The sequence below is a fragment of the Panthera leo genome, chromosome C2, assembly GCF_018350215.1.
Source record: "Panthera leo isolate Ple1 chromosome C2, P.leo_Ple1_pat1.1, whole genome shotgun sequence".
Classification (NCBI taxonomy): domain Eukaryota; kingdom Metazoa; phylum Chordata; class Mammalia; order Carnivora; family Felidae; genus Panthera; species Panthera leo.
In genome coordinates this window covers 151,274,776-151,292,892 of record NC_056687.1, presented here as the reverse complement: position 1 = coordinate 151,292,892, position 18,117 = coordinate 151,274,776, and the positions used below count along the sequence as shown (strand labels likewise).

General features: G+C 61.1%; 3 protein-coding genes across 7 annotated transcripts in view; 2 read left to right on the top strand and 1 right to left on the bottom strand.

Annotated features, from left to right (window-relative positions):
- Positions 1 to 2,485, top strand: part of WDR48 (WD repeat domain 48) — a 43,441-nt gene extending 40,956 nt beyond the window's left edge. For both annotated transcript variants that reach the window (XM_042954303.1, XM_042954304.1), the window contains one exon: positions 482 to 2,485. In XM_042954303.1, the coding sequence (XP_042810237.1) occupies positions 482 to 577 (96 nt within the window). In that variant the 3' untranslated portion in view covers positions 578 to 2,485. The remainder of the gene's footprint in view (positions 1 to 481) is intronic.
- On the bottom strand, positions 2,486 to 13,015 carry GORASP1 (golgi reassembly stacking protein 1). Of its 3 annotated transcripts, none has more exons than XM_042954305.1 (9): positions 12,916 to 13,015; positions 9,161 to 9,241; positions 8,389 to 8,592; positions 7,061 to 7,147; positions 6,781 to 6,911; positions 6,374 to 6,551; positions 5,304 to 5,619; positions 4,845 to 4,997; positions 2,486 to 4,608 (listed from the first exon to the last, which is right to left on the bottom strand). In XM_042954305.1, exons 1-9 carry the CDS (start codon positions 12,976 to 12,978, stop codon positions 4,346 to 4,348), a joined length of 1,476 nt encoding a protein of 491 aa, XP_042810239.1. In that variant the 5' UTR covers positions 12,979 to 13,015; the 3' UTR covers positions 2,486 to 4,345. The 3 variants fall into 3 exon arrangements, with proteins under 3 accessions (XP_042810239.1, XP_042810240.1, XP_042810241.1); XM_042954306.1 differs by having other exon boundaries at positions 2,486 to 4,505; XM_042954307.1 differs by having other exon boundaries at positions 5,469 to 5,619.
- A 93-nt stretch (positions 13,016 to 13,108) lies between these two features.
- The window catches only part of TTC21A (tetratricopeptide repeat domain 21A), a 34,722-nt gene continuing 29,713 nt past the window's right edge, over positions 13,109 to 18,117 (top strand). The window contains exons 1-5 of one of the 2 annotated variants that reach the window (XM_042955827.1): positions 13,109 to 13,281; positions 14,555 to 14,684; positions 15,219 to 15,329; positions 15,983 to 16,149; positions 17,510 to 17,632. In XM_042955827.1, coding sequence (XP_042811761.1) covers positions 13,255 to 13,281; positions 14,555 to 14,684; positions 15,219 to 15,329; positions 15,983 to 16,149; positions 17,510 to 17,632 — 558 coding nt within the window. In that variant the 5' untranslated portion in view covers positions 13,109 to 13,254. The remainder of the gene's footprint in view (positions 13,282 to 14,554; positions 14,685 to 15,218; positions 15,330 to 15,982; positions 16,150 to 17,509; positions 17,633 to 18,117) is intronic. The other variant, XM_042955826.1, reaches the window with a different exon arrangement.

Here is an 18,117-nt window from a genome sequence, read left to right as displayed (position 1 = left end):
ACTGGTGAGGCCCCTTCCGAAGGGGCTCTTCGGCCCACCCTGAAGCTCCCATTTACCCCGGGGAGGTTCTCCGCAAAAGGACACAGAGACGGTAAATGTGAATGTGCCGGTGGCCGTTTCTTTCCCCGACCAGAGAAAGACACCCGCTGGCCTCGGTGCGCAGAGCAGCACCTGCCGTGCTGGGTGGAGACGTGCAGCGGAGGTGGGCGGCGCCCCGGGGGAGCTGTTTGAAGTAAAGGTGCACTCGAGGCATTTCCTCAGAGGAGCGGCTGGAGTTGGGATTTCTGTCCCAGCCGCACAAGCTGCGCGTCTCTCGGGGCCCGGTTTGTGTCCGCGTCACGGCGGCTGTGTCAGCACGAGCAGGCCAGCAGGTGGGGACGAGCTGGATGGCCTGCTGAGAGTCTGAGTTCACAATAAAGGTCTTAGGTATCACGCAGTAGGGGCTCTGACACTTTTTGTGACCTGTTTTTTTGCCGCTCAGGTTTTGGATCCAAACATGGACCTCCGGACGGTGAAGCACTTCATCTGGAAGAGCGGGGGCGACCTCACCCTCCATTACCGCCAGAAGTCCACGTGAAGGGCGGGCAGGCGATCCTGGGTATGCATTTCCTGACCTTCCTCCGTGGCCCCGAGAGTAGTCCTAGGAAGCCCGCTGGGCCCCAATGGGAGCAAGACTTCTAGCGGCCGATTTGGTATGGACCGAGATTCTCTTTCTGTTGAAGCGACTAATCGAGATGTAATATAGAAACCAGTCTCCATGTGTAGATTAAGCTGTCCCCAGGGAGGCAGAGAGCGAGAGCAGGACACCCCCCCCCCCCAGCCCCCGAAGAGGACTGTGTCTTGCAAGATGTACAGAGAACGGACGACAGGCCAGCACAGACTCGGCTTCCTCCTTTTGTTTCAAAGGACCTTACCTTTGTCTGTTAGCACTTGTTAGAGACACATCGGTAGAGCCACCTCTGTCACTGTGTTTCAACTTCAAACCCACACGCTCTGTAGCTTTTCTAAGAGAGTACATTCCATCCACGCAGCACCTATGAAGGCTTTTTCCAAGTTGGTCATTAAAAACAAACACCACAAATGTTCTCACACTTACGACAGTTATTTTTAATAGGCATTTGCTGTTGTACAATTCAGGAGCCAGCCCACCTCAAAATAAATTCTCCTTCCTGGGCTTGTTTTAACCCTGCATCTCAGATGCGTTCTTTTAGGAAGGCCTGGAGAGATTCCGGGTGCCGGACCGCAGCCCTCGGACTGCCACACTGGAGTGCGCCCCGCGGTGCCCCGCGGTGCCCCGCGGTGCCGTGGGCCGCAGGGAGGTGCAGCTCTTTCACTCCTCCTCACGGTGCCCCGTTTTGTTTATGGGCAAAAGCCAGGCGACGCCACAGGCTCTCGCTCTGGGTGAACAGTGTGATGCCATCAAAGCCCAAGACCATGATGGAACACTAGCTTCATTTACACGCGACCTAAAACGCCTGGTGTCCTGTCCTGGGAGTATACATACTTGTTCCTCCGGAGTTTCATAGGCAGGGCGGTGGTGCGGTACCTGCACCCAGAGTTCTCTTCACTGTTCTTTCTAACGATCTGAAGCTTTCCTAGAATCCTTTGAGTCTTGTACAGAATATAACTTATTGGGGATAAACACTTCAACTTTTGGCAAGAAGAAATACTTTGGATCCTCCCCAAGGTCATTTGTATTCAGCACAGAACAATGGCCCGCCCCATAAAACTACTTAAGACAAGCCTCCTGTATGAAGCCAGAAGCACAAGTGCCTTCGGAGGGCAGTTTATTCGGGTCCGGTCGCCTCCCCCTCTCGTGTGCGGTCAGTCCCCACGGCAGCAGGGGCCGGGGAGGGCGGGGAAGGTCTTTCTTCCTCCCCGTCCTCTTCCCAGGCTCGGCTGGAGGCAGCCGACGGGCCCGGGGCCAGACCTGACCATTTGAGATTCCCTTGCCTGCACGACTGTAGAGACAGGGCTCCCTCACCGCCAGTCAGGCTCCTTTGGAAAGTGGACAGGTCACTGCCTCCAGCACTTTGAAGAAGTCAGCAAAGAGGTGCCACGTTCCCAAGGAGTCTTTCCCCCTCACGCACAGAGCCACCGGCTTCTTTTTTTAAAGTCCTTTCTATCTGTTGGATACAACGGTGCACTTTTGGTGCACATTTTTTAGCAATAGTTGTGAATTAATGACGAAAACACAACAACCAAAAAACCCCACAGCTCATTTACCAGCCCTCAGCTGTGTCTGCGGGAGGGGCCCTTGTGCCACAGAACGGGTTTTGCTGGGCCGTTTTGCCCTGTGTGCCGAGGCTTGAGGGGCGGCTGCACCCCCTTCCTGTCATCCATCTGACCCTCGGCATGCTTCTACTTCTTTTTTTCCTTCCAGTCAAACCAGTAATAGCTTCCAGAAAATTTGACAGCCTGCAACGCCAAAAGGGTAAAAATCTGTATTTCACGGTTGTATAGAATAAAGGCTTTAGTTAAAATATTTAAAGTGTAGTACACATTTATTTCTTTCACTTGTCACTTTCCTTCATAGCAGATTACAGAGAAACTTCTGGTTCCGTGTTTATCCTGACAATAATCAGCATCAACGCCCATTTTATCACCCAGTTTCAGGAGGGGAGTGCGTAAAAGGGAGGGAAGAGCCACAGCTCTGAAGGGAAGGGCGCTTTGGGCCAGACTCCCGGGCTGCAGCTCAGGGAAGCTGCTCTCAGAACGGTCCCGCGGTGATGCTGTTCCGCTGCCCGGATTCCCGCAGGCGGACAGACGCTGGGCTCCCAGACCATCCAAGAACCAAGCCCCGGCGCTGGTGTCTCCGTTCTGCAGCGTATCGGCTGCTCCGGTAGGTTTGACAAGGGCTTGCTTTCAGTGCTGTCACAGTGCCAGGAAGTTGAAGTGTTCGCTAACCGGGGGCCCTCCCTCCGTATACTTGACCTGTGCCGCCCAGAGCAGAGAGTCCCCGTCCCGTGGGCCTTGGGCCTAACAGAAATCTGGGCCCCGTTAAGTGCAGACGTTACACATCAAGCAGCAAAGGTGGCACCTCCCGCTGGGTGGCAGCTAGAAGACAAGGCCAGAGGCAGCCCAAGTGGCGATCAGCAAGTAGGGAGGGGAGGGACTGAAGCCAAGTCAGGAAGCACTTCCGTGGAGGGGAGGGGCCCTTCCTGGATGGAGCCCTCCCTGCCTGCAGGAGCCAAGTAGAGCAGAAAACCTGGCCTCGTGTTAGCCTCTCGGGGCACCTGGAGGTGGAGGGAGCAGCCTCCTCCCGAACTGTGGGGAAGAACGGAGCGGCCCTTACCCACTCTCGTCCAGGCCCCGCCCCCCCTTACCCCGTGGAGCGGGAGCAGTGTCCAAAGAGGCCCGGTCAGGACCCGCTTTGAAAGAGTCTGCTTAGGATGGTGAACTTAAATTTGTCATTTTTATTCACCGCTGGGGCTGACAAAGCCTTGTGTATTTAAAAGAGATGGTTGTAGAAGTTTGGGAGCTGACAGGAGGCACCACCGGGTCTGAGGGGCGGCGGCCCCGGGGAAGAAGAAACGTCATGATCCAAGATCAAGGGAGTCTCTGCTGCAGGGCCCAGAGTCTCCACCCTCCTCTCCCGGGAGAGGTGGACACGTTCACGGCTTCTCTCCTCCAGCTGAGACTGGCGTATGTCAGCCTGAACCGCCTGTGCAGTGTAGCATGGAGAGGAGGGCACGTGACAGAAGAGACCGTGATTGCGGCTCCAGGGGTCCCCAAGGCACGGGGCTGCCTTCTAGTACACGCAGGGCCAGCTGAGCTGTGCAGGCCGAGTCAAGGCCAGCCCCGCGAAGTGTCAGGCAAACACTCCACACCCGTCCCTTCCTCCTCCACTCCCATCTGCACCCCTGACCCCGCCTGGATGCTGTGGCCTCCCGGACAGCCAGAGCGACCGGAGCAGGAGAAGCGCCGGACTTAAGGGTACGTGGCCTAAAGATGCCAAGGCCCACGGCCTCCCCTTACTACCCACTCGCTTTGTCCCACCCAAGCAGCAGAGTCCTTTCCTCTCCCACCCCAGCTCCTGCAGAACTTAACCTGGGTGCTACTCCCAGCCTCCTACCGCCCCAAATGGACTCGTTTGAGACTCTCAAGTGCCCGATTCCTCAAAGCCAGGACCGTCGGGCAGAATTAAGGCCGACGTGTCATCTCTTCGAGACCAGTAGGGTCTGAGCGGACACAAGAGCCCCGGCCTGCCGAAGTCCCTGCGCGTCACTGGGGGCTGCAGCCTAGGAAGCCGGACACACCGGGCCGGAGGCCGGGCCGCGCGGCACGGCCCGAGCTGCTGCCCCACACCGAGGCCTCGTGAAATGCCACCGGGCCTCGTCCCAGCCTAGGGCGTTATTTCTGGGGTAGAGAGCCGGGCCTGGCCAGCCGCCCCCTCAGCCTCCGCCTCCGAGTCCGGGCTCTCTGTGCTCGCCGGCTCCTCCTCGGCCTGTGCTTCGAGCAGCTCAGCAGACAGCCCGTCTTCCGGTGAGGCCGTAAAGGTGAGGCTGTCGGGAAGGGTTAGCTGAGGCAGGTGGTCTGGCTGGGCCTGGGGGCCTGGGCTGTCCGGGAAGGAGACCTCAAACTCTGACCCCGACCACGTGGCCTCACCTGAAACACACAGGGTGGGGCTCAGGAGGCCTGCGGGACCCGGGGCCAGCCACTCCTCTGACCCCCAGCCCCCAGCCCAGGCGGTGATGGGGAAGGGGGGCTCCGGTGTACAAATGCCTCGATGAGGCTCTGTGTCACCCCAAAGCCAGCCTCCCTCCCAGCTGAGAAACTCGGGGCAGCCTTCCCAACAGCCCAGGGTCCTTCCCGGAGAGCTTCCGCGGGCGTCGGCCACTCACCGCCCCGCTCGTGACAACCGCTGCTGGAGCAGACGTCCTCGGGCCCTGCGGCTGTCACGGCTGTGGGGGTCGGCTCCGTGGGAGACGGCAGGCTGGGCCACACGCTGGCATTGCTGCTGTCCAACAGGGAGATACCCGACACGTCCAGGAAGCCTAGAGGAAGGGGCGCGAGTGTTTCCCAGCACCAAACCCCGACCACTGGAAGGCCAGTACCCTGGGGCACCTGGCCCGGCCTAAACCTGCAATGTCCTCAGCCCGTGGGGGCGCCCCCACCCAACCCCCAAGCGGTCCCCACTGCCTACCGCCGAGGAAAGAAAGGAGTCCGCGTTTGGGCCTCAGGGGAATAGCACTGTGGCAGGGAGCCCAGACCCCGCCTGCTCTGTCCCCAGGGTGCCACGTGACCTTGAGCAGGCCACTTCCCTTCTGCCGTCCCCCCATCTGCACGCGGCACTGGCTCACCTGCAACCGTCCTCACATACACGACATAGGACATATATGCCACAGGACGACAGGTCCGGGGAAGGTTTTGGCACTTGGGCGAAAGCCTCGCCCTAAACCCGACGCCCACTCCAGCACCGAGGGGTGGCAGGCCCCCGAGCCTGCCGTCCGGGGCCCGCTCGCTACCTGGGTCCATGACTCGCTGCACTGGAGGCGGAGGCTGAAGAGGAGTCTCCATGGGACGTGCGAGTCCCCCAAGGTCTGGAGCACCACGGCTGGGACTCCCAGGCTCAGAAAGCTGTTCCTCCAAGGAGGAGCCAGGTGCCTGCAGCAGGGCCTGCGGCGGCCAGGGACGAGGAGGGAACAGGGTGGGGGCATTTCAGGTCCCACAGTCCACCCTAACCCCCGGCCCACGCTTGCCAGGGGATCAGCGCTCCGCTTGAAGGCGCAGACAGCCTCGATGACCTGCCCCCTCCCCGTCCAGGTGATCTGAAGTTGGGCACAAGGGGCCTGGCGTGGCCTCTCCCGCAGCGCTGACAGGAACCCCGGTGTCCACCCGGCCGGGTCCTCCCATGACCCGCCAGAAGAGAAGGCCCTCCCTGAACTCCAGCGTGCCTGGGGAGCGATCCTTGCATGCGCCCCCGGTACAGACCCCAGGCACCAGCCCGGTGCCCCAGAGGCACTCAGGTGCCTCTTCCAACAGCCGAGAAGGCAGGTCCGGCGCTCTCCTACGGACTCGGCCAGACACCTGCCCAGCCCGGGTTCCGCGAGCCCGGCCTCTGACCCGACGTTACCAGACTCACCGAGGCACAGGACGAGGCTATGCCCACCTCCGAGCCTCAGTTTCAAATGAAAATGACAACTAGTGCCTTGCCGTTACTCTCACCTGCAGACCCAAGTGGCAGGAGAACCCAAGTGGGCTTCACTGTCCCAGGACGGGACCATCCGCTTCCACTAGGTCCCAGAAGCAAAAGGTCCTCCCCAGAGCTCCACAAACGGGCCCCCGGCGACGCCAGAGTCCTCTTTTCCCAGATGGCAGGCCCCTCTGCCCACAGAAGGCCCCCCCCACCGGCAGATGCCCCCCCACGCACCTCCATGTAGTCACCCTGCCTGGAGCCGGTCTCTGGGCGAGGAGGGGCAGGAGAGTCCTGGGGGGTGGGTCCAGGTGGCGGGGCACCAGGCGGCGGGGCACCAGGCGGCTTCTTGTGGTGGCCGGAGGGCTGGGTTGGGATCCGGTGCAGATACCCGTAGCCGATGCCACACCCCAGACTGCCGAAGTCCAGAAACAGTCAATCCGAGGGGTGGTCCCCTAGTCGGTCCTAGACCCGCCAACCCCACCCACGACTGGCAGTGGAAGAGCGAAAAGGGCGCCTCCCGGCCCCGTGTTCATCCTCAGCACCTCTGCACCCAGAGCCCAGCCTCCACACCCCCCCTGTGCGATTCTGGTCCGCGGCCAGCGGCCAGGTCCCGCCCCGCAGCCCTCCCACTGAGCAAGTACCTGCCCTCTCCACCCCAGGCTGCGTTGGGAGTTACAGTCACCTCCCGGCAGGAGTCCGACTCGCAGTTGTAAACCATCAGCTTCAAGGGCTTCCCCTCGTGGGACTCGATGAGTGTAAAGAAGTCCTCGGACTACGACAAAGCCGGCGCCTGAGCCCTGCTCCCGGCACAGGCATCGGAGGCCCCAACAAAACGAGGCCCACCCCGCGGCCAGCACCCATCTCCACACCGGCGGCGACAGCCTTCAGGGACCCGGGGAGGGCAAGCCAAATTCTGCTCACCTCCTGGAGGATCTGGTCTGAGCCAACCACATAGTCTGTGTAGGGGCGCAGGCCGGCAAGGGAGGCGGGTGAAGAGGGTTCCACTTCCTGCGGAAACAAGCACCAACTGCCCCTCTTGCTCCTGGAGCTGGGCGGGGGGGGGGAGCGGGGAGGTTGGAGGGGCCTGCCTCTCCAGGTACTCAGTGGGACTTCTGTCCTCTGTCCCCAGGCCCTGAAGGACCTCAAGCCCAGACCCTCCTACTGCACCCCTAATTTCCGCAGGCTGTCCAGCAGAGGGCAGCACCGAGGCGCCGCTCACCGGCCCTGAGCTCTGCGATCTGACCTGGGTTAACTCCTGACTCCACCAACCCCGAGCCAGCGACTGTGGACAAATACTTAACCCCTTAGCATCAGTTTCCCCACAGTTAAAAGTAGGATACACAGTACTTCCCCATGGACAACCTCAGGGTTGCCGAGAAGATTAAAAACAGAACACACACGAAGAATGAAAACCACACGTCGGGCCCGTCGTAAGTGCCAACTGTGTGGTTCCTGCTGCGGGCCTGCGGCTGGAGACCCCTGCGGAGGGGCTGGAGGGGGAGGCAGAGGCAGTGAGCAGGACTGGGTCCGAGGACTGTTTGCTCCCTGGGGGGGCGGGGGGTGGGAACTCTACTATTCCCAATCTCCCAGTCGCCCCCGGGGGAAGTGCAAAGGGATTACAGCATCGTCACCCCCACTGCGCTCCTGGACCAACCCAGGGAGGCTGAAAGACGGAGAAGCCTCCCACGAGAAGCCAGTAAGCGACAGTGGAGGCCACAAATCGGATCAGTCCACTGCCAGCTCAGGAAGCCCTCCGCCCACCAAGCTGCAGGACTCCTTCAAGGACGTGGGCACCACCAGGGAACGCACGTGTGTGTCTGCGAACAGACCTTTAACAGCAGCACCTGTGACAGCTCAGTCGCTGAGATTCGTCAAGACCCAGCCCCCCAGGCAGCAAGCCAAGGCCCGAGGGGGCCTAAAGCAGGGGACCTGCCAGCAAAGACGAGATCCCGGCAGAGACGCTATAAAGGGTGGCCGCCTTCTGGCAGCACGACCACCCCTCCAGGAGACGGTACCCCGCCTCTCAGAACAAGAAACCAAGGTTTCGGGGGTAAGAACGTGCCCAGAGTCACCCGGCTCACAAGCGGGGTGACGAGGAGCTGACCTCCGGGACTCCTCTAACAGAGAAGCACTGGCTGCTGGCCTCTCCCGGTGGCCCCCCACCCCCACCCCCTGCCCTTCCCCCCGCCCCCGCCTCCCCCTGCGCGCGGGCACCACCTCCCCCGCACGCCCACCCTGGGCCCACTCACCAGCACATGCCACACGTGCTCGCTGGCCCTGCGGAAGCTGCAGAAGCGCACGCTGGCTCCCAGCAGGCCCTGGCCGCCCCACATGTTGCTGGGCACCACCTCCACCTCGCGCACCTTCATGGTCTTCATATTGAACACCTCCAGCTTCACGGGCTTCTCCACGTTGGCCTTCAGCAGGGCCTTGAGCGTGTCGTTCTCCTTGTTCTGCAGGGGCAGTGGGGCTGACGCCGGGGGGCCCCACCCCCCACCCCCACCCCCACCCCCACCCCCGGGTCGGGGCCCCTCGGACCGGTCTGGGTCTGAGATGAGGAAGGGCCTGGCGGCCAGCGGCCCTGGCAGGACCCGGCGAGGGCATGGGCCACGGCGGGCTCTGGGCCGGCGACCCCTGCAGCCCCCACAGGGTGCCCCTAGGCACCACTAAACCTGCCTCCCTCAGCCCCCTGGGGAACACAACAAAGTGGTCCAGAGCGTGGCAGGGTTGCCCCTCTGCGAGGAGCCCCTCGGCCAGAGCCTTCACACCTCTCAGGCCCCGAAAGGTAGCTCCAAGAGCGCCCCCCCTGGCCTCCTCCCAGAAAGCTTAGGAGCAGAGCCCTGGGAGAGCCCCAGTGAGGCTAAGTAGAGGCCTGGAGAAGGAGAGTGGGTTGGGCCTCCCTCCAGAAGAAAAGGGAGGCAGAACAGGATGGGGTCTGCCGTGGGACAGGAGACACACACACACACACACACACACACACACACAAGCAAGGCAGACAGACGTCGCATGGGGGAGCCTCACCAGCCTCGAGTGCCCGATGGTGATGATGAAGTCAAAGTAGGGCTCCAGGCCTGCCTGCTGGGCTGGGGAGTTCTCCTGTACCTGTCCCACGGTAGAGGCCACCGTCACCATCCCAACCCCGTGCCCCTCCCAGAAAGCCCCGGCCCCCAATTTCAGAGGCCACACATCACGGATCCCTGTGTCCCAGCAGGGACACGTGCACTGCACGAACTGTTCCAGGCAGGCCACACATGGGCACGGTCGAGGTAACTCAATCCTCTCTTGCCGCCTTCCGGGGCACAAATTTTCCTCTTTAGGAAATGGCTCTTGTCTGATCATGATCCGCACAGCATGCTTCCGGACAGGCCTCCTAGGAGAGCTCAGGGCAGCCCTGGGGGCTTCTAGAAGGCCACAGAGACACAGGGTGGCACAGGCCTGGGGGGAGGCTTAGGAGACTGGGAAGCCGGAGAGTTTACCAGAGAGGTTTAGATGTGGACAGGAAGGGAGGGTCCCAGGACGGAACCAGGGTTGTGCTCAGAAAGAGGGGGAAGGCAGCCTGTGGCCAGATCCCAGAGGGCCCCGGACCCTGTGGTGACGGACCCATGACCAGCCGGGGAGGCGTGGCAGCTGCTGAGGAGTGTGGCTGAGGGAAGCAGACTGGAGGGACTGCCCCAAGGGATGAGCCTGAGCAGGGGGCCCAGTGAGCAGAGCCAGATCCCGGCCTCACAGCCTAGTCCCCACAGCCCGGAACACAGATCCGCCAGGAGCCACTCCTAGCCCGGGGGGGGGGGGGGGGGGGGGGGGGGGGGCCCTGCCCTGTACTCCCGGGACTCACCGCAGGCTCCATACACACAACAACCAGGCCTCCCAGCTGGGGTAGAAATCCATCTCAAAGGCCCCATTTACAGAGCCTTGCTCAAACAATGCAGGCTTTATACCCGGGGCTGGACCCTGCGGTGCCCCCCCACCCCGCACCCACACCCTCAGGCCTTTGGCTGTGAGCACTTGATGTCCTGCTGGTCAGGCATCAGCCCAGAGGACACTGGGCTCCTCTGGCCTCCACAATGGAAAGGCCCTGTGGCTTCGACTACCCACCAGCCCCTAGAGTCTTGGATCCCCCCAGCTGAAGGAGAGCTCACACCGAGCCCCTGGATCAAAGCTAACGCGGCCCTGGAATTAGGAACCCCTCCTGGCTGTGACACCACCAGCCGGGCCCCTGCTCACCACCTCCCAAAGCTGCCATGGTTTCCCATGACAGTGAGCTCAGGAAGCGACTCCAATCCCAGCTGGCCCCTCTCCCAGCTGCCTCCTGCACCTCTACTCAGCCTCGGCCGTGACCTCGTCCTCTGGCTGTACTCCACTGCCTTCGCCCTGGGCGCCGCCATCACCCACTGTGGCTCTACGGGACTAATAATCTATGCCGCTGCCGCAGCACCCCCACTCCTGCACCCCCACTCCAGCAGCAAGCGCTGCCCTCAGTCCCACTCTCCCTGGGGGGGGGGGGGGCTCTCATCACCCCCACCCCACAGCCCCACCGGGTGTGCTTTTGTAACACTTTCCACTGTGTCCCCCAGCAGGGGCCCTAATGTAATTAACGGTGACGGCAGCTTACCCTTGCTGAGGACAGGCTCCTTGCCAGGGGACTGTGACACCTCCTCTACCTTGCATTTAACCCTTAAACTCGTACCGACTTACAGAAGAGGGGAAGCCCCAGGAAATGCAACCCAGAGCCAGCTCTGTTCCACCATCCTGTAACAACCAGTGCCTGGGAACCCTCCGTGGCTCTGAGCTCGCCGAGGGCAGGGTCTTCTCCAACGTGCCTGGCACACGGTGAGGACGCCAATATTGACAGAGGGCGGCACACGCGTCCTCCATTTTTAAAAAAACGTTAGTAAAGGGCGCCTGGGTGGCCCAGCCGGGTAAGCATCTGACTTTGGCTCAGGTCGTGATCTCACGGTTTGCGAGTTCGAGCCCCGCGTAGGGATCAGAGCCCACTTCGGATCCTCTGTCTCCCTCTCTCTCTCACACACACAAATAAATAAACATTAGAAAAAAGAGGTCAGCAGGAAATGTCACACCTCCACGTAAAACGTCCCGATGGCTCCACAGGGCAGAATAAAATCCTAGACCTTCAGGACAACATGCCAGGCCCAATATAATCCGGCCTCATCCTTTACCGCTGCCCTCCTTACAGGGGCCGCCCCGTCCATGCACTTCCTCAACACAACAAGCCCAGCCCACCTCAGGGCCTCCCTCTGCCCAGAAGGCTCTTTCTTCCACCAAGTATCCGTACTGCCCACTCCTTCCTTCCGAGGTGCTTTGATGACCCATCTGTCACTTCCTCTGCTTTACCCTCCACCCCAGCAGCGATCTCCACTTACCGTGGAGATCTATTTCGTCTGTGCCTGCCTCCTCTCAGGGCCAGCAACCAAATGTAAGCTCCATGAGAACAGGGACAACGTCTGTTCTGTCCCCTGTTCGGACCCAGAACTCCGCCTGCCAGAGCAGGTGCTTACAAATGTCCGTTTGGGGGCATGGAAGACCTCCAGTCCTTTCACCTCTCCACTCTGCCCTCTCCAGCAGGCCCCTCCTGTCTTCACTGCCCCCATCGCCCCACCCCTCCCTCTTGCCAAATCCTCAGGTCCTTCCCTTTCCATCAACCTGTTGCAAAACTCTCCTGGATGCATCCCAACGTCCACCTTTTCTGTCAGGGGCCTCACCGTGATGCCAACCGGAGAAAGCCCATCACCCAGGCAGAATCCTGAAGCCCGCCTGGCTTTCCTTTTAGGAAAACCCTCCTCTAGCCCTCCCCCCTTGCGGTTGTTAACAGAGCCTCCCAAAAACGACACAGACACGCCCTGCCTACACTCAGCCCTGCATCTGTCCACGGTGCCCAAGGGAAAGCACGGTACCCACTGCGCTCTGGGGTCAGAGACCCTCCTGCCCCTCTCACCTGTCACAGCCCTCCTTCTCCAGGGTACACATTGTCACCCCAACTCTCCATCTGGCTGCTGGCCCCTCTCCTCCTCTTCAGACTCGAGGAACCCCACACTCCGTCTTCACTTTGCCCAGAACTGCCAGTCCAGACCTCCTGGTCGCAGCACCAAGACGACTTTCTCGGTCGCGCCTCTCCGCGGGGTTCACCCGAGGTCCCTCCCCTGCTGCCAGCGCTCTCCCCGTGCCCTCTGCGCCATTCTCCCGGCTCTCCCGCTCCCGCTCTCCCTGGCTGGTTCGCGCTGCCCCTCGAGCCCCCGACCCGAGGCCTGTCGACCCCATGACGGCGGCGCGCCGGCCGGCCAGCTCCCTGGCAGTCGGCGTCCTCTCGGCCACCCCGACTCCCTGGACCCGAGGGCGGCGAGCTAGCGTCTCAGTGTCGCTGGCTCTCTCCCCAGGCCCAGCCAGGAGGCGACCGCAAATAGGACCTAAGTGCACAAGTGCCTCCCGGCTGAACCTGGTGCAATCTTCATCCGGGCGAAGTGCCACTCCGGGACCAGGAAACGCTCCCGCTTCCTGCTTGGCTGGCACTCGGGGCCGGGGCCGGCGCCGGGCCGACCGCGGCCGCAGACAGGCCGGGGGCCGGAGGGCCGCGGCGCCGCCTCCCGCAGGAGGCTCCCACCGGGAAGGAGGCACATCCCGCCCCCGCCCCCACCGACACCACCCGGCGGCCCCTCGGGGGCCGAGACCCCGCCGCTGCCGACCTCGGGCCGCCGATAAGCGTCCCGTCGCTTCCGTGCGGGCGCCCAGCCAAGGTCACCGGCGCCGCGGGGGCGACTCACCCCGTGCAGGTGGAAGCCCTCGGCACCGCCCGCGGGCTGCTCGGCGCTGGCGCCCAGGCCCATGGCGGCGGCCCGGCGGCGGCGCCCACCCAGCGGCCCGGCCCGGCGCCACCAGCGCGCACCGGCCGTCTCGGCGCTCGATTGCCCGCGCCTTGTCACGTGGGCGCCTGCCCCTCCCACCCCAGATTCTGACGCCCTAGGCAACCGGCCCGCCCCCTCCGCTTCCAGGGACGCGCTCTTCCAACTTCCGGCCGCGAGAGGCGTGCCCAGGACCCTGACTCGGGAATCCGGCTCAGCGCGACGCCCCCTGAGCCGGGCTCGGAGCCGCGGGCGCCGGAGATGAGCACCAGCGACTCCTCCCTTATGGTGCGTGGCCAGAGCGCTGCCCTGCCTTGCCCTTCGGGACTCTCCGCCTCTGGCCCCGAGACCCTCGCCCCCCGGCTGCTCTCCTGCCACCTCTCCGACCCTTCCTGCTGCGCCTTTTACCCGCCTTTCGCTCCCCGCGCCGGCTAACGAAGGGCCTGGCCCCCTCTGGCCTCACTGTTCCTGGCGAGCGCATCTTTTTTTCTCTGGTGTTCTCTGTGCACCCTAAGCCCCAAATCGGTATCCCCACCCAATCCTGTCCTCGAGTTCCCCAAACCAAAGTATCCTAAACCCATCTCTGTCATCTTGCCATCATCTCCCTCTCCCCTGCCTCTGCCTCTTCTGCGTCCCCCATCTCGGATATGGCACCGCTGTTTGATCCTGCAGCCTTAACTGTAACCCATCTCAGGTCCTTTTTAATCAGCAGGAAATGTCAGCTCCCACATGTCTCCTGACATCACCCACTGCTTTTTATCTCCTGATCCAGAATCACCACCGTCCCTCCCCAGGCACCTGGAACAGTCCCCCCACCCCCACCCCACATAGTTCTCTGCTTCACCTCTCTTCACGAGCAGTCCCTGCACCAGAGCCACTGCTCATCCCTCCGCGCACACACCCCCACACACACATATGAACACATCCCTCCTCCCGCTTAAACCCATTCTAGCTGCTTCCTATTACCCTGAGGATGATGTCTGAGCTCTTTCAAATGGCCCACGAGGCTGTTTACAACCCAACCACATCTCTCCCCAACCCCCGTACCCACAACCTTTAGGGGAAGTGAGACTTCACTTTGAAATCTCAGCCCGTCTTACTGCATGACCTTTGTGAAGCCACACTGTGCATGGGCTTTAGCTTCTTTAACTGTGAAGGCTATGGAGAGAATAATGCATAGGATAATGGATGGAAAGCCCTAGATACAGTTCCCAACAGGCGATTCACCCACAATAACTTACAACTCTCACGAGTGGTGTCACCATTCTTATCATTTGTCCTCTCTCTTTCCCCTTATTCCCTTCCTGAGACAAAGCCTCAGTTGAATTCTCCGTCACGTTGACCCATAATCTGTGGATAATTCACAAACACCTCCAGACTCCTTCCTAGGGAATGGCATGGAGTTGCTCTTGGGGCTGGGGAAGAACTGAATGAGGCCTGAATGTCCTTTCTCTCTTCCTTTTCCGGAACAGAGGAGGAGCAGGGAGCGGGGGAGAAAGTGGGCCAGAACCGAGACCGAGAAGGGACTGGGGCTGTTGCAACCGTGACTTCCTCCCCACAGGCTGGGATCATTTACTACAGCCAGGAACGGTATTTCCACCACGTGCAGCAGGCTGCGGCCTTGGGCCTGGACAAATTCAGCAATGACCCCGTACTGCAGTTCTTTAAAACCTATGGGATCCTCAGAGAAGGTAAGGACTGGGCAGTGTCGGCCTCCTGACCTCAGGCACCAGCCCAGCACTGTCGCTCTGGCTCGGCCTGGATGCCTGCCTCCACCCCAGTCACGTTCCCACGGAAGAGGTCTTACGCTCAGTAGCTAGACTCCCAGGTTAATCCGCAGATGGCTGTGTGATCCGTATCTAGTTTGGGCGCAGGGGGATACGTGTAATTTGTGGCTCTTGGGCAGCTGGCTGGGCATGCCCTGAGGCCGTTCTTCAGAAATGGCCCCCAGCCCGAAGTCCCAGCCTGCGAGGACTCACAGGTACATCTGAGCTCCAAGCCCTCCAGCCGCCCCTTGCAGCCTGGACCCTGGTACCAACAGCCCCTTCAGGGAACTTGGGCCACTGGGGACGTTTGGGACCAGTTAGCCCAATGATTCTGGCTGGAGCCAGGTGGTGCCAAGGCTTGGGTCAGCTCCGCGACGGGTTCCCACATGTCTGCCGCAGAGCGTCCTGCCCTCTGGGCCTGGAGCCCCAGAACGTAACCACGTGGGCTCTTCTTTGCAGAGCGCATCCAGGATGCCATCAGCAACCTGGAGAGCATCCGGAACCACCCAGACGTGTCCCTGTGCTCCATCATGGCCCTCATTTATGCTCACAAGTGCTGTGCAGCTGTCGGTGAGTGCGGCCGTGCCCAGCGGGGCAGAGACCGCCCCGCTCCAGGGATGCAGCCCCCAAGGGCCGCCGCAGGAGATACGTGCCCCGATGACAGCACATGCTGTTGGCCAGTGAGGAGGGACTTCCGTTCCCTCCCCCAGGGGCCTCAAGGAAGACCCGTGCCCAGGCCCGACTGAGCGGGAGCCATGCGCAGAGAGGGTGACAGCGGGAGGGGTCCTCCTTCCAGCTCCCAAGGGTTGGGAAGACACCCTCTTTCCTTCGCCAAGATCTTGATGAGGGCGAATCGAGTTGGTGTAAATAGTCCCACCCCTAATGTCCACCTCTCTAGAGGCAGGGAAAGATTCCAAGACGCTACGAACCACGATGTCCCCTCCCAGGATGGACTGTGGGCCTGAGGTAGGCGATTCGGTTTGGTCTGTCTGCTCAGCAAGCTGCCAGGCACAGAGGAGAAAAGATAAATCTCAGCCAGCAAAGCCAAGTGCGGGCGTGGGCGGCTCCTGGGGTTTCCAGCGCCTGGGCTCCTTGGAGTCTCCCGCGTGTTAGAGGAGGCTCAGAGAGGCCAGAGAGGTCCCCGAGCCCTCAGTGCCTCCTGCTGCGGGGCCAGGCCGCCCTGCTTACTCTGCCTTGCCCTCCCCCTCCTCTCGGATTCACAGATCGAGAAGCCGTTCAGGAGCTCGAGAACAGCCTGAAGGAAATCCGCAAGACAGCCAGCGGAACTGCCCTGTACTATGCCGGTCTCTTCCTCTGGCTCGTGGGCCACCGTGACAAGGCCAAGGAGTACATCGACCGCACGCTGAAAGTTTCCAGCAGCCCTAGAGAGGTACCTGCCTCCGGCATCATGAGGGCAGCAGCTGCAGAAAGCAGCATCCAAACACATCAGCCTGGGGTGACCGTTACTCCCCCCGGGGCACCCCGGGGACTGGGAGAGGGCCGCACCTGGGCACGGACGAGACCCTGGGTCTCCCAGGGGCCCCCGCCCCCGTTGTCTCAGGGTTCAGCCGAGTACACGCTGGCACGCGTCCGGAGTCTGATCTGCAGACAGGTGTTCCGTAGCCTGTGCTGTATATTTTTAAAATCTCGGATGAGTTGCTGACATTGAGAAACCAAAAGGTTTTTACCTAAAAGGCCAGATTTCCTGGTTCTTTTGGCAAACTAGATGAGCGGTCTCCACCGTGGGCCTACCTTGCCTTCTTGCAGGGGTCGGCTGGCCGTCAGCGGCAGCCCATACAGTGGATCGCATATTGTATCTCACATGCTGTGGATCTCACACGTGGGGGACCTGTACTAAGGGTAGAGTTTGAAGCCTCAATCTAGGCTCAGTCTAGTCACCACCGCAGCAGGGGTGATGTCACCCCCCCCCTCAAAGGGGTGAAAATTGGTTCCCAGAGGAGGGGGTGAGAAAAATCTTACTATATAACACACAGAGGGGCGGGGGCAAAAAAAAAAAAAGTATAAAACACAGATTTACACACTACATAAACAGATAATATATCTGTGATATTAAAATGTCTTGGAGGGAGGGGAAACGATTCGGGAAAATGTCTGGAAAGGCTCCTTAGGAGGAGAGTAACGGTAAAGAGTGAGAAACCCTGGTCCAGGGCAGAGGGATGCTTCAGGGCAATGTGGTCCAACTACACCTCGGACCTCACCTCCCAGGCCCGGCTGCCTATCCAGCAGAGACTGGGTGAAGGCTGGAGCAGGACTGGCAAGGCCCCCGAGCTCACAATGGCCCCTGCTCGTTCCTGCCTCCATGCCGGCCGGGCCCTGCGCTGGGCTAGGACATGGAGAGGGCTGGAGTGGTGGCCCCCTGATCCCAGTGTTGAGTAGACAGCCAATGACAAGACGGATGGGAGTGTGTCAGTAGGGGTAGCAGAGCCACAGGGGTCCAGGGAAGGGCCCAAGCCCAGCCTGGAAGGTCACGGAAGGCTTCTGACAGGAGGGCCCTCCCAGGCTGAGCTTTAGAGACCAGTGGTAGTTGACCGGGTGAGGGGGCTTTGGTCAGGAGGGCTGGGCTGGGAAGGAGCAATCGGAGCGAAGTCCTGACAGTGAGAGAGAGCAGGGCCGCCCTGGAGTCTGCAAGTAGGTGTGCCTGGCAGGGCCTGGGGGTGGAGAGTGACAGGGGTCGGACAAGAGGCTCTGCGCAGCCAAGGACTTCATCTTCTGTCTTGTTCTGATCCCAGGGTTATGTGCTCAGAGGCTGGGTGGACCTCACCTCAGACAAGCCCCACATCGTGAAGAAATCCATCAAGTACCTGGAACAAGGAATGCAGGACGCCAAAGATGTGCTGGGGCTGATGGGAAAGGTGGGCAGCGGGGGAAACGGAGGCGGGGCGGGGGGTCGTCTCTGCCTGGGCCATTGGAGCCAAAGATCCACCAGGGGACTTCGGGCCAGACGCTCTGTCTCCAGGCCCTCTCCTGGCCGATGAGGAGCGGGGGCCCAGAGACAGTCAGGGTCCACTCGGTCTGCCAGCTCTCCTGGTCCTGAAAGGGTTCCCACTGAGCACCTCTGCAGGGCAGGAGATAGCGTTGTTTAGTGTGTTTAATATTGACATCTTTAATATGTTTAATACAGCTGTAATCACAGGGCCTCCTGTCATTTGGTTCCCTTTTCTTCACGTAAGATTCCACCATATGTAAATGTCACCTTGAACATCTCCATCAAGCCAGTCCCCTGTCGCCTGGGCCGAATGTAATTTGTCACCCCAATCTCCTGTTGTTTGGACCCTGAGATCGTCTTCAGTTTACATTTAGAAAGAGTGCTGCAGTGGGGTCCCTGGGTGGCTCAGTC

Coding starts and splice junctions, on each gene's coding strand:
- GORASP1 (XM_042954305.1), bottom strand. CDS start 12,978: ATGGGCCTGGGCGCCAGCGCCGAGCAGCCCGCGGGCGGTGCCGAGGGC. Junction 8,593..9,160: donor CCATCGGGCACTCGAGGCTG/GTGAGGCTCCCC, acceptor CTGCCCCTGCAG/AACAAGGAGAACGACACGCT. Junction 6,912..7,060: donor CAGACCAGATCCTCCAGGAG/GTGAGCAGAATT, acceptor GCTTTGTCGTAG/TCCGAGGACTTCTTTACACT.